Here is a 19,584-nt window from a genome sequence, read left to right as displayed (position 1 = left end):
TTTGCGGAGAGAGGATCAAGCGATTAATAAACAATATTTGTAAAAAAAGCACACATTGTAAAACAAATATTCTTTTCTGTGCTCAAAATCTAAAAGGTTAATGAGGATCTATCTTCCATATTTTCCGTGGGTAGGCCCCTTAGGGGGGAGCAATTTTTTTCACCGGAGCTTAGGGGGCGCCAATTTTTTTTTTGCACCGGGGCGCAAAATGTCTAAATGCTAAATGCGGCACTGGGTATAACATCATATTTAGTGCGTGGAACCGTTTTCATGTTTTTCGTAGGTTCAGACATCAGATCATAGCATAGAACAATAGTTAACCAAGACCCCAATCAGCTGATCGAGTTTCGCTTCTATATTGCCTTATCTATGGTCTATAGGCGGTTTCCAATGTACACGTACGTGTGTGTACAAATCCTTTGCCGTGATTGGTTGGTTAAGTTACCACACGTTTAACCGCGATACCTGGTACTCTGTGTATAGTGGAAACTAGATCCCGGTTCGTTGTTTATACCGCTCTACCGTTATTATATTATTATATACGTTTTCTATACCTAACCTATATTTTATTCACTTGTGAATTTGCGACGTGTAATTTAAAATATTTTTATAATATTATTCCTACGCTCTCAAGTTTAACATTTTTCTTTGTCTCCTTGCCTGTTCAATTCTCTAGACTTTAAGCGGTTTATACTTTATAGCCGACTGGAGGACTAGAGTCTGGGACCGTAGTCCGTTCTGTGCGTCTGCAACTGGAATGCCTTTAAACCATTCTGTGTGGAGTGCATAAAGTTTTGACGCCATCTGTGGATCGATCACCACCACCCCGTTGGTGTCATATAGTGAGTACCTATAAGTAGTGTGTGCCAGAAGAAATGGCTTAATACACTGTTATAATCTCAACTTGGACGAAATATCGTCCATGCATGCATGTTTTTATTATTGGGTAGGTGCCTATAGTTATGACTATACATATATTTTATGTTTAATTATGACGTACACATATCTGCGCTTTGTGATGAGGACAATTATACCAACAATAAGCAGACGACGTAGCGCAGAATCAAGTTGAGAACACATCGGTGTGCTTAGCCATGTTAGAGAATGTTATATAGGTTCTCCAGAGTGCGGCTTGTGGCTGTACCTACTTTATATTGTGTTTTTACCACGACTGGAGACAACTATTTACCATACTTCTAAATCGATATAATCTATAATACATCAAGTGACTAGGTTGCCATTGTAAGTCTTTATTTTATATAATTCCTGTTTAGAAACAAACGATTAGCTTATAAAGCGCCTGACACTGTTGTGATTGTTTACTGTTCGCTTTATTAACATTATATCATCATATTATATTTTGTATGTTTTTTCTAAACACTCCCTCCAAGATAGAAAAAGGAATTATTAAAAACACAATAATACAACACGCACATTTTATTATTATTTACTACATATGTAAATATATTTATATTATATTCATCCTAATGTACCTAGATATGTATTACATTATATATTTTATTCTTGCAGTTGATTGACTACAGTCTGGTCATAAGTTTATGTGGATCATTGTCTTCTGTCTTTATTTGAAAAATCACATCTGTACAATATTTTAAACTATGAATTCATTATCATTTGTAAGTAATATATTAATTATTCAACAATATAATTATATATTTGTACGAACTATGATTTGAACTATGATAATAAAGGCTCTAATTACTGTATTGATAAGTCATTATGCTAAGGCATTTTAATGATAAATAGATTCATCTTGTATATTTTTATCCTTCTAAACTCCTATTATATTATGTATTAATTATTGGGACTTTCAGATGCTGGGATGACATTCTTTATTAGGAATCTCATAAATCTTACGTTAAAGTGGGAAACAGGGGGAATACAAATAGCTGTGGTATATTTGTTATGCCAATATTTGCAGTATGTTTACAATTAAGAGGACACTACACCCTTTTTTATTGTCTTAATATTATAAGCACATAACAGCAGATTAATGAAGCCAAATATGAGCTCATGAATATTATTTTGCCATGTAACTTACACTTATGGCAAACAGTTTGTGTGGGGTCCTATTAAAGGAGACAGTTGTATAAAATGCCACTTTTATAAAGCATAATCATAGATGTTATTTCTTTTTAAAATTTTTGATAAACCTGTTAAACTCTTGAACAATTATAAATATAATTATTAATAATAAATATATATTAAATTTATTAATCAATTAATAATTATTTTAATACTTACAGGATGTATTTTGTTCAAAATATTTAGACTCTGAAGCACCGATCTCAGTTATTACAGAGATCTTATCAGAAAATGACCCTTTAAAGTAAATAATTTACAATTATTATTAATATTACCATGTATAGGTAAAGATCTCAAATGTTATATGTGTGCATATTTAATAATGAATTATTTTTTTTTTTTTTAAGATTTCAAAATATCTCCAACGAATTTAACAAATTAGGATTTACCAAATTAAAGGATTTGGCTGGAGCAACCCTTGGTAAAGCCAGCTTAATAAAATTGTCAGGCGATACTTTAACGCTGCTTTATGGAGCTATAGAGGTACAAACTAATAACATTCAACATTTTCAGATTATATTTAATATTTATATAATTATGTATATTTTTTTTTTAGATATATAGTGAACGCTTGGGTAAGTTCTTATTATCAGTACTATCTATTACTACGTTATAATAAGATGAGCATGCATAAACTACGACCGAACGACTATTATTTTTCTAAACTGCTACTGGATTAGTTTTTGGGTTTAACAAAATATAATGTCGAAATGCGGGTGTATGTGATTTATTGTTAATATAATATTATCTATATATGCTCCGATCTCACAAAGTGTTGCAAAAATGTCAATATTTTAAGAATATTCTTGTAAGAGACCTTGTCAACGATTTTTTCTCTTTTAAAATTACTAAAATATATTTTTCTTAAATTAAAATATGTAATAATCCTCTAAATATGCAAAATATGCAATATAAAATTTGGTGTTTAAGTTAAGTGTGAGATGAACTGCGGACATTTTATAACCCCCTAGACGTGCATACACTTAGTACAAATATGCAAATTCATTTAAATCCGAACTCTACTCATTAGCATTGATTATAAATACTAGTATTTATAATCAATGATCATTAGTTTTTAATTATTTTTTATTAGTAAAATAATGATTATCATAGATTGTTTGAATAGTAATATACCTATGAATGATGATTAATATTCAAGTGATTATCACTTATTTTATTAAATAATAAATCATAAATGCAATTGTTTTTTTAATTATTAAATCAACTTATTAATTGAAGTTAAGTTAAGTTAACAGTATTCATTAACTTAATTTAATTATAATTGATGTATTAAAAATGTCTTTTGACTTAACTTTTAATTTAATTGAAAAAAAAAAATACTTAACTCAGTTAAAAAATATCATTAACTAACCCAGCCTTGCAAAATTCAATGTTTTAACATGTGATCGAAAAGTGAATGAAAACATTGGGTATAAATTTCAATTAAAAGATGTAAACGGCATTTAAGGAAATTTGATAAAACGTAAGCATAATTGTTGGCGGTTACATCAATTTATCATTTTAAATTGCCATAACATATTATTACATAAAAAGAATAAGTGATTCCAATACATATTTATAAATTTAATGAAACTTAAAAACTAAAGAATAAAAAATTATTATAATAATAGATCGCTTATTTTACTTAACACATTGATGGACACTACTGCTATAGTAGTAATTTACAATTTTGATGTTAGGTAGCATGACTGATGTAACAGTAATATGAAGCATTTCATTTTATGGCATTACTGTTATAGCTGTACTAATTCTAATGGTATCAGACTGCTGCATCGTGTTATGTTAGATAATTGAGCACTGACATATTTCAAAGGAAATTATATAAATTAATAATAAATTTTCTATTTTAAGATTTTTGGTTTATTTGTTCATTGTTGAAACTGAAAATGTCCATAAACAGTTAAAAACAAATCAAAATATTTTTAAGTTACACATTGAATATTCATTAACCTCAAATTATTCTCTGTCCACCAAAAAGCATAGGCACAACCGCACAACTACACTTAAATTATAAAGATTCTAAAATTATGTATAGGTACTTATCTAACTAATCCTCCACAGACAAATGTCTACACAAACTACCAAAACCATTAATAACATATTTTTGTAACACAACTTCAGCAATTCAAATTATTATTTATTTTTTATATAAATCACTATATTACACATGGAAAGTTATGAATTATCTATTATGATTACAATATACTATTTCACACGTTATAACCAATATAACAAATACAAATAATAAACGTTCAATATTAGTCAATAAAACTAATATACTAGCTGAACCCGTGTACTTCGTTGCCCATTAAGTGTACCAACTATATGTGACTCAAACTTTGTTCAATTCGTTATTTAATATTCGGTGTATAGTTTCAAAATTAATCTTAAATTTTCTGTTGCCCTGAATAAAAATTTTGATTCGCAGCAATACATTATCAGGTAGGCAATCTACCTGCGGTAGATCGCGGACCCCGTGCTGTATGTACGTTAGTGTATGATTTAACTCTAAAGTATCAAAGTTATACCAAGTTTGTTGTATTCTACCTATGGTGGATTGATATAATCAATTAATACAAAATCCTAACCTAATCTATACGTACTAAAATCAGATGAATAAACGCAAACGTATACAAAAAAATTCATTCAAATCGGTCTAACCATTTAGGAGGAGTTCAGTCACCACACACGTACAGTAGAATTATTGCGCTTAGCAACACATTCTGCGATTCATTTTTATATTTTATGAAATCAACAAACATGCCCGATTAACCATTAGCAACCAATATAATATAATGCACTGTTGCGCCACTGTTGTATTTTTGACATACAGATTTGAGATTTCCTACCTTTCCGGTGGATTTTCCTAAAATTTTATTTCGTAAAAACTTTCTCCTGGCAGTTAAAAAAAGTTGAGCCAAATCGGACCAGCCGTTCTCAATTGATGAATTGTTATACATTTTGTGTCCATTTTTATATATATAGATTATTTTAAATCTAATTTCCTCGTATTTTGCTGTACGTTTCTAACAATGATTCTGTTTTTATGTAAATTGCAACATCCATCTCAATATTTTTTTAATTTACTAGTTAGTAAACTTTTGCTTAAACATACTTGCTTACAAATTTATACTTTGTTGTCTATATGAAACGCTATATTCAAAGGTTGCAGACTTATTAAAATAGTAACTGAAATTTGAAATAACTTGTTCAACTACGAAAAAACTTATTTTTAATGGTTTTTTTTTTAAATAAAAAGTCAAAGTCAAATGAAATTTCATTTAACACAATGAAACAATTCATATCTCACATTATTTTTGGCATTTTCTAATAGTGGCTAGGAGTTCTGAGAAAAAAAGCATGGGGGTTTTTGTGTTCTGTCGCATTTTGTCATAGAATAATACTCTATCTGAATCTAATTGTTATTATACCAATTTATTTACTGAAATATTAATTAGTGTTTAATGTTCAAAATTGTTTATAATATAATATATATATATTTAATTTTAGATAATCTTCTAAAATCTGCAAAATCGGAACTTCAAAATGGAAATTTTATTAGTACTCAAAAAATATGTGAAGAATTATTTATACATAAACCGACAGATTTAAATGTTTTATTGCTTAATGCCAAATCATTTTTCGACTGTGGAAATTATGAAGAATGTATTAATTGTTTAGAAAAAGCAAAACAAATTAATCCCAAATGTTCCGAAGTTTTAAGTAACTTTGCTTTAGTTTACATGAAAAAATCAGAAAATTATTTAGCACTTCAATACCTTTATGAAGTATGTGCATTAAAACCCTATTGTGTGGATGCATGGACAAATTATGCCGATTTTTTATTTGAAACAAATGACTTGGTCACAGCTGATTTCGCTTATGTACGTGTTTTAAGTATAGAACCCAAATTATATAAAGTACGTAATAAGTACGGAAAACTGCTATTAAAATTAAACAAAATAAAAGATGCTAAAGAGCAATTTAAGATTGCTCACAACTGTGCAATAGAATGTCCCGAAACTCTAAACAATTTAGCATATGTTTATTATAAGAGCGGTAAATTTGAAAAAGCAATTTCTAAATATAAACAAGTTTTAGAAATAAATCCTGATCTAATGAATGCTCATTTTTATTTGGGAATGACTCATCTAAAAATTTCAGAGTACCAAAATGCAGCTAATGCATTTTGGAATGCAATAGTATTAGAACCAGAAAATGTGACAGTTTTAAAAAAATTAGCTGTTACATACTGTTATGTTGAAAATATGGTATTGTGTGTTGAAATATACAAAAAGTGTTTGAAACTTCAACCTGAAAACTTTAATTTGAATTTAGAACTGGCCATGATATGTTTACACAAAATAAAAAATTATCAAGAAGCTGCAATATATTTTAAAAAATGTATCCATTTAAATCCGGAAAGAATAGACCTGTACAAAAATCTTTTTGTTGCACTCCGTAAAGTTAATGATTATCAAAATGCATCTGATACTTGTATGTCAATGGGAGATTTGTACTTAGAAAGTGATGATCAAGAAAATGCAAGAAATGCTTTCTGTTGTGCGATACTTTTGAACCCAGGAAATGCAATTGCTCATTGGAAAATGGGCCTGACTATGTATAATTTGGGACATTGGGATTTGGCTCTTACAAGGTAATAATTAATCAACACAATTTTAAGTTTAAAATAGGCCTTTTAAATATTCTTTAAATACTCCTTAAATTGGTAAAGTTTTAATTTTCTTTTACTTCTATGAGTTTAAAAATATATATATGTATAAGTTACAATAAGAAACATAATATTATGTATTATAATAGGTATATATGTTACTTTAAATTTAAACATTTAAAATATTTACATTCAGATGCGGACTGGTAAAATAGGGTAGGGGATGCTACACAATTTAAAGGGCAAACAAGAAAAATGGTTGGGGCAAATTTAAAACATGTAGATTATTTATAAAATATTGATATATTTTATTTTGTTTTAAAAAAATATTGAGTTTACGTTAAAAACGTAAATTACCAAGTCACAACAAACTTTCAATCAAAATTGTACAATATTATAGATTACTAATAATCGTAAGTTGGTAACGATCTGCTGTTCATTAGGTTAGAGTCTTTAAATATATAATAAATAATATTGGGCAAATATATTTTAGGGAAAGGGATGCTGTAGCATCCCAGTATCACCAGTCCACGCCTGTTTACATTTACCATTTAATAATATGCTTAAACTTGAAAATATGTGTTGTGTATCTTTTCTTTGATAAATTATTTTAAGTTAGTCACAATTAAAAAAAATTCCAATTTAATCATAAATTATGTGATTGACCAACTTCTGTAATTTTTGTTTTTGAATTTAATGTGCCTCGCTACTGCCGTTAATTTTAGCTGAAAAGACCTAAAGTATTTTCAAAATTAAAATTAGTTAACGCTATCAGATATTGATTCTGAAAGAAAATTGGAACTCACCAGAAAATTGCGAACACCCTACGAAGCACTTTGTAAAAGCTAAATTTTATATTATTGTGATTTGTGACTTGAAAATATCAACTTTTTCGAATCATAATTAAAATTAAAATTAATATTAAAAACGGAAAATGTTTTGTACGATTTACAGGCATTTTTTTGCTGAATTCAAATATTTTTTCAGAATCAATATCAGACAACGTTAACTAACTTCAATTTTGTCAAAACATAATGTATGTTTTTGTAAAATTTGTGTAGTAAAATTGAGTTATTGAGTTATTGACATGTGCATGCGTGTATGAGAGAGGATATCCGCATTTAATTTCACTCACACTAATAATCATTTACAACTAACACATAGATCCCGAGCGGCTATGACAAGATTAGAAATTGCCTAAATACTGCCCCTTAAATAATGACTGTAGCGAGGCCCCTTAATAACGTTAGTACAGTTTACTCTCGATTATCCGTTGTCTTCCATGGAATCGTTTACATACCTATATGTATAAAAAAAAATTTTACTGAGTGTGGAAAATACTTTGATAGGGGAGGAAGAAGAAGAAGTCTCTGCTTTTGATTTGGCTAATTTTTCTAAATCTCTTACTGGAGGAGAGAATGTTGACGAAGAAAACATTAATGTGTGGATAAATTGTGATGCCAATGATCCAGGATTTGAGCGTCTTAGTGATGAACAGATAGTAAGTGGAGCATTAGGTACAGTTTCGGAAAGTAAAGGTGAAGAAGAAGAAAACGATGAAGTAAATGACGTAAAGCAAGTGAGCCATGAAGCAGCTCTAAAACATATAGACGGGATCATTAAATATCTAGAAGAACAAGACGATACAACTCTGTATGACAAAATGTTATTAAAAAAACTTCAATCACAAGTTAAAAAGAAGAGTTTTCAAACAACAACTTGTGACTGATTTTTTTGCACATAAATAATTTATTATTTTTATTAATTTTTCATTGTACATGTACATACATTCATTGTACATACATGTGTATCTTTTTTAATAATACATAAGTAATAATAATTTTCAATTTCAATTTCCAATTTAGTTTTTATTATAAAATTTAATTTTGCGGATTATCCGCGGAATTTGTTTATCCGTGGATTTCCTGCCACCCTATTCCACAGATAATCGGGAGTAAACTGTATTAGTATATTACAACTGTTCATTTTTAGACTTCAGTTTAAGATATTGTTATTTTCTTACATTCTTTGTTATTAATTTCTGTTTCCCATAATATACCCAAAGTACTTGCTACTTAAATTATAACTTGTGAAATGGACACATTTGGTACAAATAGTAATAATTATATCATTGATTTTTCAACAGATACAAACATGCAATAGAAATAATGCCGAATTTGGCCGATGCCTATTGTGATATGGCAGTAATTTTTGATGAACAAGACCTTTTTGAAAAAGCCATAGAATATTACAAAATGACAATCAGTTTAAAACCATCCAATTTAAATGCTCATTTGAATTTGGCCGATATTTTGTTCAAACAAAAAATAAATCTTCTAAAGGCTATAACACATTATAAAATAGCTCTAAAATATGACAATACATCTGTTGATATTTATCTACAAATTGGAAATATATATAAAGAGTTAAATATGAGTAAAGATGCATTACATTCATTTTACATGGCAATTCAGCATGATCCACAATGTTTAGAAGCTTACATTTCGGTTGGTTCTATACTAAAGGACAGTGATAATTTCATTGAAGCAATTCGTGCTTACGAATCCGCATTAAAATTACAACCAGATCATCCAGATGTATTTTGTCATTTAGTAAACTGTTTACAAAAAGTGTGTGATTGGTCAGACTATGATGCACATGTAAAAAAATTACAAGAAATTATTAATGAACAACTGAATGATGATGACGTGTTGTCCTTATTACCTCACGATGCATTGATGTTTCCTCTATCGTTAGAAGAACTAACTAAAATTGCTTCTAAGTTTGCAAAACAGTGTGTTCAAAAATTGAACAAATCAATAAAAGAACCTCTACAATTTGTTCATCCAACAGTTTTCAATGGAAATATAAAGATTGGTTTTGTATCAACCAATTTTGGTAAACATCCAATAACGTCCATTATGGAAACATTAACCAGTATATGCAAAAACCAACAAGTAGATGTTATTTGTTATTCTATATCTTCAAATGACAATACTCCATCTTGGTAAATATTTTATTTAAATTATTTTTATAAATAAAAGTAAAAGTGTGTATAACTTATAAACATTTTTAATAAATTAGGTACTACATTTATTATTTAATGAGAAAAAAATTGTTAAAAACAATGATTTTCTTATCATGTATTTTCTGTTTTCTTAGAAATGAATACTTTGTAATTTAACATATCAATTTACTAAATTCTTTAAAAGCACATTGTTAACTTGTATTTTTATTGTGTGTTTTACTCAAACATTTTATCAGTCACTCATTATTATTTGATTTTAATATAAATTATGTAATATCATTTTTTTATTTCAGGTTGAATAACTCTGAACACCATAAAGATTTGTCACAACTCAAATTTGTCGATGCTGCTAAAGTTATTAATAGTGACGGAATCCATGTATTGGTTGACATGAGTGGTTATACAAAGGGTGCCCAAACTGAAATATTTGCTTTGAGACCGGCCCCAGTTCAAGTTTCATGGTTTGGTTATCTTTGTACCAGTGGTACAACGTTCATGGATTACTTCATTACAGATCGTATTTGTTCTCCTCCAGAACATCAAAATGTATATACTGAACAATTGAATTTTACAAATCATACTATTTTTATTGGCGACCACAAACAGAAGTTTTCTAATTTACAACAACGCTTATGTTTTGATGAAGAACTGGAAAGATCGACTTTCAACTTGCCAGAAAATGTTGTCGTTTTCTGTAATTTTAGTAAACTGTATAAAATAGACCCATTTACTTTACGTATGTGGATAACTATTTTAAATAATGTTCCTAAGTCTGTACTATGGCTTCTACATTTGAATGATGTTGCTGAAAATAACTTAAGAACATTTGCTGATGTTTTAAACTTTGATACATCACGCATCATTTTTGCTGACTTTATTCCTAAATATCAACATCTGAACCGAATCCAGTTGGCCGATATATATTTGGATACACATTTATACAATGGACACATAGCATGTTTGGATGCATTATGGGCAGGAGTTCCAGTAATAACATTACCGGGAGATACATATGCATCTCGTGTAACGACCTCACAATTGACTACTTTAGGAATTACTGATACTATTGCTCAAAATGAAGAAAACTATATTGATATTGCAATAGAATTGGGGTTAAACAAATGCTCCTTGGAAAAAATGAGAAAAAATATTTGGGATTTAAAAATGGTAAGCCATCTGTTTAATATAAATTGTTATGTTACAGAAGTTATTTTAATCTTGAAAGTTATCTCTCTGACAAAACCTAAATTGGGCATGTAGAAATGTATATATTTTATGAAAAATAATTAAATTTTATTAAAAATGTAATTTTTTTTTCTCATAATGCTTTTAGTTTATAAACATTTATTATTTTTATTTATTTAGTTTTTATGTTTCATTGTTTCACATGTTATTACTCATAAAGTGTATCATTCAATTTTTGTTATTTATAAATTGTCTACATACTTTGTATAGTCTTATATTTTTTTAGACTAATGAGAACAATATCATTAATTAAAATGTTGAAAATAAATAACCAATAATAATTCAACTTTCAGTTATAACAATTAATCCATAAATTAAATAGTATTCTACAATATATAGGTACTCATACTGTTGCATATTGCATATACCATATTTCATATTATATATTATACTACTTAGAGAAGAGTGGTACTCATGATGCCATTTTACATTAGTATCATGCCAGGATAAAAAAAAAGTTGTGTGTACCCTGAAGTACCTATAGATTTTGATTAATTGTAATTTTTTTAGTTACACATTTATTAATTAGTGATTATATGATCATTATAAATTATAATATTATGTTCATCAATTCTTTATAGCTACGAGTACATAACATGCAATGAATCTATATATAGATATATGGCTGTGTTAAATACAATTTTATCTAACCAGTGATAATATTGTTTAATCAGCTGAAAATATCCAATATTACTGATCACATATTAAGATCTTCTAAGACCGTGTTACTGATTATCATTTCAAAAATGTGTTCAGATATTTTACGACTTGTTAAAATTATTTAAATTTTGTCAGAAACTCAAATTATTTATTACTGATTAGTTAACAATTTTATAATTTGTATGTTGTTTACCTTGTATAATGGATGGGAAAGAAGTATTTTTATTGTTTTGACAATGGTTATACTTTTTGATCAAAAAATATTCATACCATTGTGAATTTTGTAACACAAAAAATGAATGTTTCTCCATGTCTCAAAAAAAAAAAAAAAAAAATAGGTCTCACAATTTAAAAATTTGTTGTGTCCCTTCAGCCATCAAAGTTTGAACACGCCTATGCGTACGATTATATTAGGAAAATATTACTGCTTGTAATGTAACATTGCAGTTTTCGATAAACGAATCTGAGCGAAGGCGGTCAGCCTATAATATTACTAAGTATATCTTATGATATTATTGTGATTAAAGTAATTCGTTATTTTTAGACATTAGTAGGCTGAATTTATTTTTGCCAAAAAAATTGCATTTAAAAATGGCATTTTGTGAGTACAAAATACAATAACACTCTTTTAGTTATTTCCATAACTCATAAATTATAACAAAACAACTAGGTAAAATATTCTTTGTCAGAATATTTCATTTGTAAAACTACTTATGAGTGTTGTACATTGTTTACAGTCGTCACTGTAATATTATTTAATGTACACATAATATAGGTAGAAATTAATTTAGCAATTTAGGTATTAATATAGTTCAGGCCAATGAAGCAAGATGTGCTGAGGTAGCAAAAATATTCTCCTTTATAACACCGCCGTACACGCAGTCCCGTTGTCACTGAGTGATTCGGCGAGGACGTAGGTACGACGATCATGCGTGTGATACATCATTGTAGGGGCTAGGCAATCTAAATTTGCCAATTTATGTTTGTTTTAATATTATAATAAAAGTGTTTCCGACCTAAAAACCAGAGTTAAATATTATTTTAAAGTCTTCTTGTTGTCTGTTTTACTCTATGGGTCCGGCACAAGTGGTCATCTTTTGCAGAGGGCATACGTAACCATGAATTTCTAATTCCAAAGTTTGCGATTTTGTGAAAATGCTTACTTTGTCGGGTGTGCCTACGCTTCATGTTAAGGCGGCAGCGGTGTCGGTGTTCTGCGTAGGAGGATCAGTTCTCAGCGTCGGAGGCAGATTCGGCGGTTGGCTAATGGCGACGGTACAACACTTCAACAATCAATTGCGTATCGAAAAACGTGACCACTGGTACGAGATGTACCGTTGTAAGCACAGAATAGACGAAATGTCATCTATTCTGTGGTGTAAGTATGCGCCGGCGTCGGTGTGCGCGTGCGATACGGCTTCGACAGTGCGACGTCTTTGCAGATTCGCAGTGTACGGTGATATTGATATTATTGTCAAATAATAAAAATAAATAGGTAATAATATTATAATATCCATACAAATGGGTAATTGTTTTATGGTAATTATTATATGTACATAAAATTAATAATAATAATAATAATATGATGAACAGAAATCGCGTATACCATCAAGACAAAAAACATATTAGGTTAGGCTTGCGCGTTTCGTGGGTTGGCGTGTAGATCACAATAGCATAGAACAATGATTGAAGTATTGAACGAGTAGAGTAATAATACAATAGATTACAATCGATTACAACCGATTAGAATAAATTATCGATTACGATTATAATATCGATTACAAAACTTTAATCTATTTTGTCATGTCTTTTATGCACCGACGAGCACGCGCTGGCATTTCTCTAGCCTCTAAATGTTCAGTTATCTGTCCCTATGGCCGCACAGAAGTCGAAAACTACACGAATTTGAGGCTACACTATATTGAGTAACCCACACCCGTCACACGGGACAAGCTTTTTGTTTCGTTGTCGTGATTCGTGGTGGCGTGGTCACTGTTGTCACTTGTCGGTTAATCGATTCGCAGTTCAACATTTGTCACTTGTCAGTTACTCAATTCGCAGTTCAACATTAGTCACTTATCACTCACCGTGTACACGTGTATCGCACTACCGTCCGCCAAATCCGCCATCGACGGCACGCTGAGAATCGCTGCTCCTACGACCTACGCCAACACATCTGCCGCGACATACCACGTACCGACGGGGACGAGACTACAGGTAAGGTTTCGTAAAGTTTTGACAAAATTCGTCTAAATCATAAACATTTGCAATTATACAAAAAAAATTATAGGTAGGTAGTTAAAAGTTTTTGGGAAGCAAAACTCTACTATAAGCGGTTTCACAGTAGGTTACTTAATCATCCTAACCCTCTAATAAAAAATCTAGCAGTCCCTTCTATTCCGGGTAACCCCGTCAGACGTCTCAAACGTAATTTGTGTCGTGACCTGCTAGATGCTTGAATCCTAGATCAAATCCTCCTACTAAACTCTAAACAAAATAGGTAGTGTCACCATTGGGTGCTCGATTGGGTAGCTTCTTTCGTCATATTATTACTCATGTTTTTTATTACTCTTATCTAATTTGCTTATTGTTCTCTGAATGGATTGTAAATAGGTATCTTGTAAAAATAAAAATAAAAAGGTTTCAGGTAGGTACACGTGTTGTATGATAATTTCTACCAGCGGATGTAATGTATATACTATGATTGCTTGTGTTGTATGCTGTCGACATAAACAAATATCGAGACAAATATATTCTATACAAATGTGTCTTTTATATATCTTAAAAAACTTATTTTTACACGCCTTTACATGTCTTCAAAAACATTCAATTATTTGAGTTACTGTATGGATTTATGAAGTTTAGTATGGTTGTGAAGAAAATTGTAGGTTGAACCAAATTGTATGAACATTACCCCCCTCCCAACTGGATTTTTTTTTTCGCGCTTATATAAGTAACTCAATTCCTATTTCCTGTGCCCAGCGTTTTAAAATTCCTGCTCTACCCGTTTACCCAATGTAGAACTTAATATGGTAAGTAGTTTAGACACGTCATCCCAGCCACATCTGGGGAAACTTTGACTTTCTAGGAAAACAGGTAGAGCAGGAATTATAACAAGTTGACAATGTGAAGGCGAAATTCATAACATTATTCTTTAGTCAATGCTAGGATATATTCTAATGTCTACTGTCTAGCCTTCGTGAGTAATGAGTATAACCAACTTTTGTGTTATAATAATATATTATTATTAGCATTCATAATAAAAACAACAAAATACAATATGCACAACATACAGTACATGAGCGTTGGATAAATTTAGATATAATCAACTTATTACGATTAACATACAATTCCTACCTTACATTCTTACCGTGATATAATGTATTATTATTATTCTTATTATGTTAAATGTGGTACGACTGTACCCACACACTATCATGTTCTGTCGCTGACACGCAGTTGTCAATGTTATAAGTTACAACGTAGTGTCGTTTTTAAGTTCATATATCAATCTGTTATTGATTACTAAAATGTTTTCTTTTCTATTAAAATGTTGTGTCTGATATCTGTCTTTTTTATAATTTAAAATAAAGCTCAGAAACTGTAATCAAACGATGTCATTTTATTAAGTACAACCTGAATCTTTATAATAACAGCACAAATAAAACACTTACCTCACTACTTCTGACTTAATTTATCCCAGTTGTCCTTACCAACCTTGATTAGGTATATTGTATATTCCCATATTTCAAATATTTCAATACCATACCTTTGTCTAGAACTCTTGTTGTCCGGTATTGTTGATTACTGCATTGATTTGAATTCAACTGTAGTAAGTAAGAAAATAAGTACATACCTATTCTATATACTTATTTTATTTCATTAATATTTTAATAAATCTGACTAATAATTTCTTAACATCAGCATTATGTTGTTTTTTACCCTGTCTAAATCTAAAGCACCTAAATTTAGTACTAAGTTGACTACACAATGATGATAATTAAAATTAATCACAATTTTTAAAATATATTTTAAGGTGTTAGGCACGTCAGTTACAGAAATGGATACCATTCAGGCTTCATCTTGTGAAAATAATCTAAAGCAAGTTCTGAAATCTAATGGATGTGAATCAACTAATTTTAGAAATGACTCTCATTCTGTAAGGATATTAGAAGATTTACAGTCTCTACGCAGGTATGTTTATAGTGATTTTACCTTCATTCAAAATAAATACCAGTAACACATTTTTGTTTTTAGAAATGAAGTTTTATGTGATGTTAGATTTGAAACAGATGATGGATGTACAACGTTTGGCCATAAAAATGTTTTAATGGCAGCTAGTCCATATTTCCGTGCAATGTTCAGTAATTTTGAAGAGAGCAATAAAGATCTTGTTACTATAAGAGAATTAGATTCCACCATTTTACAGCTATTAGTAGATTACATTTATACTGGAGAAATTATGGTCACAAAAGAAAATGTGCAGGTACCGATAATAATATTTGATTTGATATACCTAGACTTCAAATAACATATTATTTTATGTAAATTTTTGTTGATTTCTAAGGCGTTAATACCAGCTTCAAATGTATTGCAGTTAAATTATGTAAATGGTGTATGTGCTGAATTTTTACAAAAACAACTGAATCAATCAAATTGTCTTGGTATCAGAGCGTTTGCTGACTTACATAACTGTACGGGATTGTTGTCAATATCTGAAGCATATATTAAACAATATTTTTTGTATGATAAACATTATTTAATTCCCTATATCAAGAGTAAGTAGGTAATTTATTATAAAAAATAATGATTATTTTTTCCAGAGAAGTAGCTAAAGGCGAAGAATTTCTATCCTTATCTTCTGAAGATTTGGTGAAGCTTATTTCCTCTAATGACCTTGCTGTTCCATTTGAAGAAAAAGTAAGCAAAATAAAAAATTGTATTTTTAATATTTTGTATTGAAAATCGGCTTATGAAAGTTGGCAAGTGTACAGTACAGTTGATGTATAGACTCTACAGGGATCACTGTATCAGATATGTTATATTTGAATTCAATTATATAAAATCATTGTAAACGAATATGATTCTGAGCGATAATGGTTTAATAATATTACCAAGTATATTTTATGGTTTTGTTAATAAACTAATTTATTTTACTATTAGACATTAGTAAAACTGTATTTCTGGAGCAGTTTTAATTATTTTTCCAAAAAAGTTGCATATGAAAAGATCATTGTGTGCAAACAATATAACAATATACTTTAAAGTTTTAAGTTCCTACAAATAATATTTTTAAATTACATAACTAAAATCAATAAAATCAATAAAGCTTGATTACCATAGTAAATAATTTGATTGACTGTTGTTGAAAATAAACAAAAACATGTCTTATTTTAAATGTCTATAAATATTAAATAGCTCTAAAATATTCAAAACATTTTTTAAAATAGTTCAAATCAATTGTTTCTGCTTGATGATAATGAAGTTTTGCGCTCGGCTCCGACTGAAATTAATTGACTATAATTTTCACCTCCGCGGACCACATTGATTAGTCAATAGGCCCAAAAAATGTTGCAAAAGCAGCACCTAAACCTTCTACTGCATGTCTATATTGTGATTTTTGTGTATTTAAAAATAACAAATATATTATTTAATAGTTTAATACCATAAAAATATAATAATTATTAATTAATATTCCTTTGCTTACTATAAAAAGTAGGAACCCACGATCTTAAAGATCTATTATATATTTGAGATCAAGAGATAATTATACACTATTGAATGGTTGAACAAACTATTATTATATTTTTATCTAGTTTTAAATATTTGTTTTTGTAGGTATTTGAATGTGTTATCAAATGGGTAAAACATGATTCAGATCATAGAATAGATATTTTGCCAAAATTAATGGAACATGTACGTTTGCCATTATTAGATCCTGATATATTATTTAATATATATAAAGAACCTCTTCTAAACATTAGTCCTAAATGTATGTTATTTACTTAAATTTGCCATCATTATAAATTTATATATTTTATGAATTATTATTATAATTTTTTTAGGTAAAGATTATATTATCGAAGCATTACATTTTAATCATCAAAAATCAGTTCAGCATTTCAAGATTCCAAAAAAAATTAGGTTTAAACCTAGACAGTTTGATGGTTTTAAAAAAGTATGATTGCAAATTGATTAATTCATCTTCACAATAATTTTGTCCATATAATTCTATTAGGTTATTCTAATGTTCAATCAACGGTCTGACACATCGCCAAAGTGTTATACAGAATGGTATGACCCAGCAACCAAACTACGCGAGAAAGCACCAGGGTTAAATGATGATCGTCGGTTAGCTGGTTTTGGTTTATTAAGAGATCAATTTGTGTTTGTTATGGGAGGTGTAAATGTATCAAGTTCTAAATCTGTTAGTATGCTTGATGTATCTTTACAATCACCATCTTGGATTCCAATGGTTGACATGTTAGTTAGTAGAAAAGAATTAGGAGTTGGTGCATTAGATGATTGTATATATGCAGTAAGTTAAACCAATATTTTAATTATTTTATATTAAAAGTGTAAATTATTTGTAATTCTAGGTTGGCGGATATGACGGCAACAGTGCTTTAAAAAGTGTTGAGGTTTTTGATGTCAGTACCCAAAAATGGAGAATGGTGTCTAATATGACAATTGATAGACGTAAATTGGGCGTTGGTGTACTCAATAATCGTCTATACGCAGTGAATAATTATATTATTTATTTACTTATAATTTGTATTACATTTCATTACATAAATTGTGTAGGTTGGAGGTTATCATAGTAAAAATTTGAAATCTGTTGAATATTATGATCCCACACTTGACATATGGACTCCGGTTGCAGAAATGTCTGAGTGTCGTCAAGGTGTTGGTGTAGGAGTCTTGGATGGTCTTATGTACGCTATTGGTGGCTATGATGGAAAGTATCTTAAAAGTGTTGAAGTTTATAGACCGAGTGATGGAGTTTGGTCTTCTGTAGCTGAAATGAAAATATGCCGATTTTTACCTGGTGAGTGGTGACTGACAATTATATTTTTTAGCTTTAACTTTTAAATATATTGAATTTAAATTACATTATCTTATAGGAGTAGCCGTATTAAATGGTTTATTGTATGTTTTTGGCGGAGAAAAAGAATCTATTGTTGATACTGTTGAAATTTACAACCCCAAGACCAATACTTGGACCTTGGAAAGATTGTCAAGAAATGGAGTACAAATTTATGGTGGAGTAGTTGTCGATAGACCACATCATTATCATTAATCAGCTTACAGAGGTATTCATTGTTAAGAGTAATATGACATATTTTTGTATAAATTATGAAGACATGTGTTTTAAATATTTTTGCTTTTTTGAAGACCTATTTGTTAAGAATGTTTTTTTTTAATTTATACTGACTATTTTCAAATAAACAAAATAAGCTATAAAGTTAATTATGTTGCAGTATATCAGTAAAATTATATCTATAATCTACTATTTAAATTATATCTTTTAGTTTCAGTATGGAATGATAATTTTTTTGATTTTTTACTAATTTCTTTCTTTTTTTGTGTGTGTAGTGTGTACACGTTAAAAAGGTACTTGAAATTTGTACCAAATGTTTATTTCATCATTTCATATACATGATGAAATATTCAAAATATTTTGACTCGTATTATGAGATTTTGATTATAGATTCTGAGTGGAACGATGAATGTATTGATTTTACAATGATGTGTTTTTTTTTTTGTTTTTTATTTTTATTTTTTATTTTGTGTCTGTCATCACCTTTTAGACACTAAAAGTGCTTGGATTTTCTTCAACAGTACTTTTTCT

At 29.2% G+C, this 19,584-nt stretch overlaps 2 protein-coding genes across 3 annotated transcripts; both read left to right on the top strand.

The window, feature by feature from the left end:
* Nucleotides 1-556: 556 nt before the first annotated feature.
* On the top strand, nucleotides 557-11,090 carry LOC100162996 (UDP-N-acetylglucosamine--peptide N-acetylglucosaminyltransferase 110 kDa subunit-like). The gene is made up of 8 exons (XM_016805465.2): nucleotides 557-842; nucleotides 1,531-1,637; nucleotides 2,268-2,350; nucleotides 2,454-2,589; nucleotides 2,663-2,681; nucleotides 5,638-6,784; nucleotides 8,946-9,806; nucleotides 10,121-11,090. Exons 2-8 carry the CDS (start codon nucleotides 1,620-1,622, stop codon nucleotides 11,085-11,087), a joined length of 3,231 nt encoding a protein of 1,076 aa, XP_016660954.1. The 5' UTR covers nucleotides 557-842; nucleotides 1,531-1,619; the 3' UTR covers nucleotides 11,088-11,090.
* Nucleotides 11,091-13,357: 2,267 nt separating this feature from the next.
* Nucleotides 13,358-19,294, top strand: LOC100160972 (ring canal kelch homolog). Of its 2 annotated transcripts, none has more exons than XM_016805466.2 (11): nucleotides 13,358-13,949; nucleotides 15,769-15,926; nucleotides 15,990-16,218; nucleotides 16,330-16,475; nucleotides 16,556-16,652; nucleotides 17,571-17,724; nucleotides 17,798-17,910; nucleotides 17,971-18,270; nucleotides 18,332-18,472; nucleotides 18,537-18,780; nucleotides 18,857-19,293. In XM_016805466.2, exons 2-11 carry the CDS (start codon nucleotides 15,793-15,795, stop codon nucleotides 19,030-19,032), a joined length of 1,734 nt encoding a protein of 577 aa, XP_016660955.1. In that variant the 5' UTR covers nucleotides 13,358-13,949; nucleotides 15,769-15,792; the 3' UTR covers nucleotides 19,033-19,293. The 2 variants fall into 2 exon arrangements, with proteins under 2 accessions (XP_016660955.1, XP_016660956.1); XM_016805467.2 differs by having other exon boundaries at nucleotides 13,748-13,949; nucleotides 16,300-16,475; nucleotides 18,857-19,294.
* The last annotated feature ends 290 nt before the right edge of the window (nucleotides 19,295-19,584 follow it).

The sequence above is a fragment of the Acyrthosiphon pisum genome, chromosome A1, assembly GCF_005508785.2.
Source record: "Acyrthosiphon pisum isolate AL4f chromosome A1, pea_aphid_22Mar2018_4r6ur, whole genome shotgun sequence".
Classification (NCBI taxonomy): domain Eukaryota; kingdom Metazoa; phylum Arthropoda; class Insecta; order Hemiptera; family Aphididae; genus Acyrthosiphon; species Acyrthosiphon pisum.
Note: the sequence above shows the minus strand (reverse complement) of the source record. Positions and strands in the feature narration are given on the sequence as shown.

Excerpts from the sequence above, each read along its gene's own strand:
- LOC100160972 (XM_016805467.2), top strand. The coding sequence starts at position 15,793 with ATGGATACCATTCAGGCTTCATCTTGTGAAAATAATCTAAAGCAAGTT. Across the intron at positions 17,725-17,797 it reads TCTAAACATTAGTCCTAAAT|GTAAAGATTATATTATCGAA; the intron begins GTATGTTATTTA and ends TAATTTTTTTAG. Across the intron at positions 17,911-17,970 it reads AGTTTGATGGTTTTAAAAAA|GTTATTCTAATGTTCAATCA; the intron begins GTATGATTGCAA and ends TAATTCTATTAG.
- LOC100162996 (XM_016805465.2), top strand. Across the intron at positions 2,351-2,453 it reads TCAGAAAATGACCCTTTAAA|ATTTCAAAATATCTCCAACG; the intron begins GTAAATAATTTA and ends TTTTTTTTTAAG. Across the intron at positions 6,785-8,945 it reads TGGGATTTGGCTCTTACAAG|ATACAAACATGCAATAGAAA; the intron begins GTAATAATTAAT and ends ATTTTTCAACAG.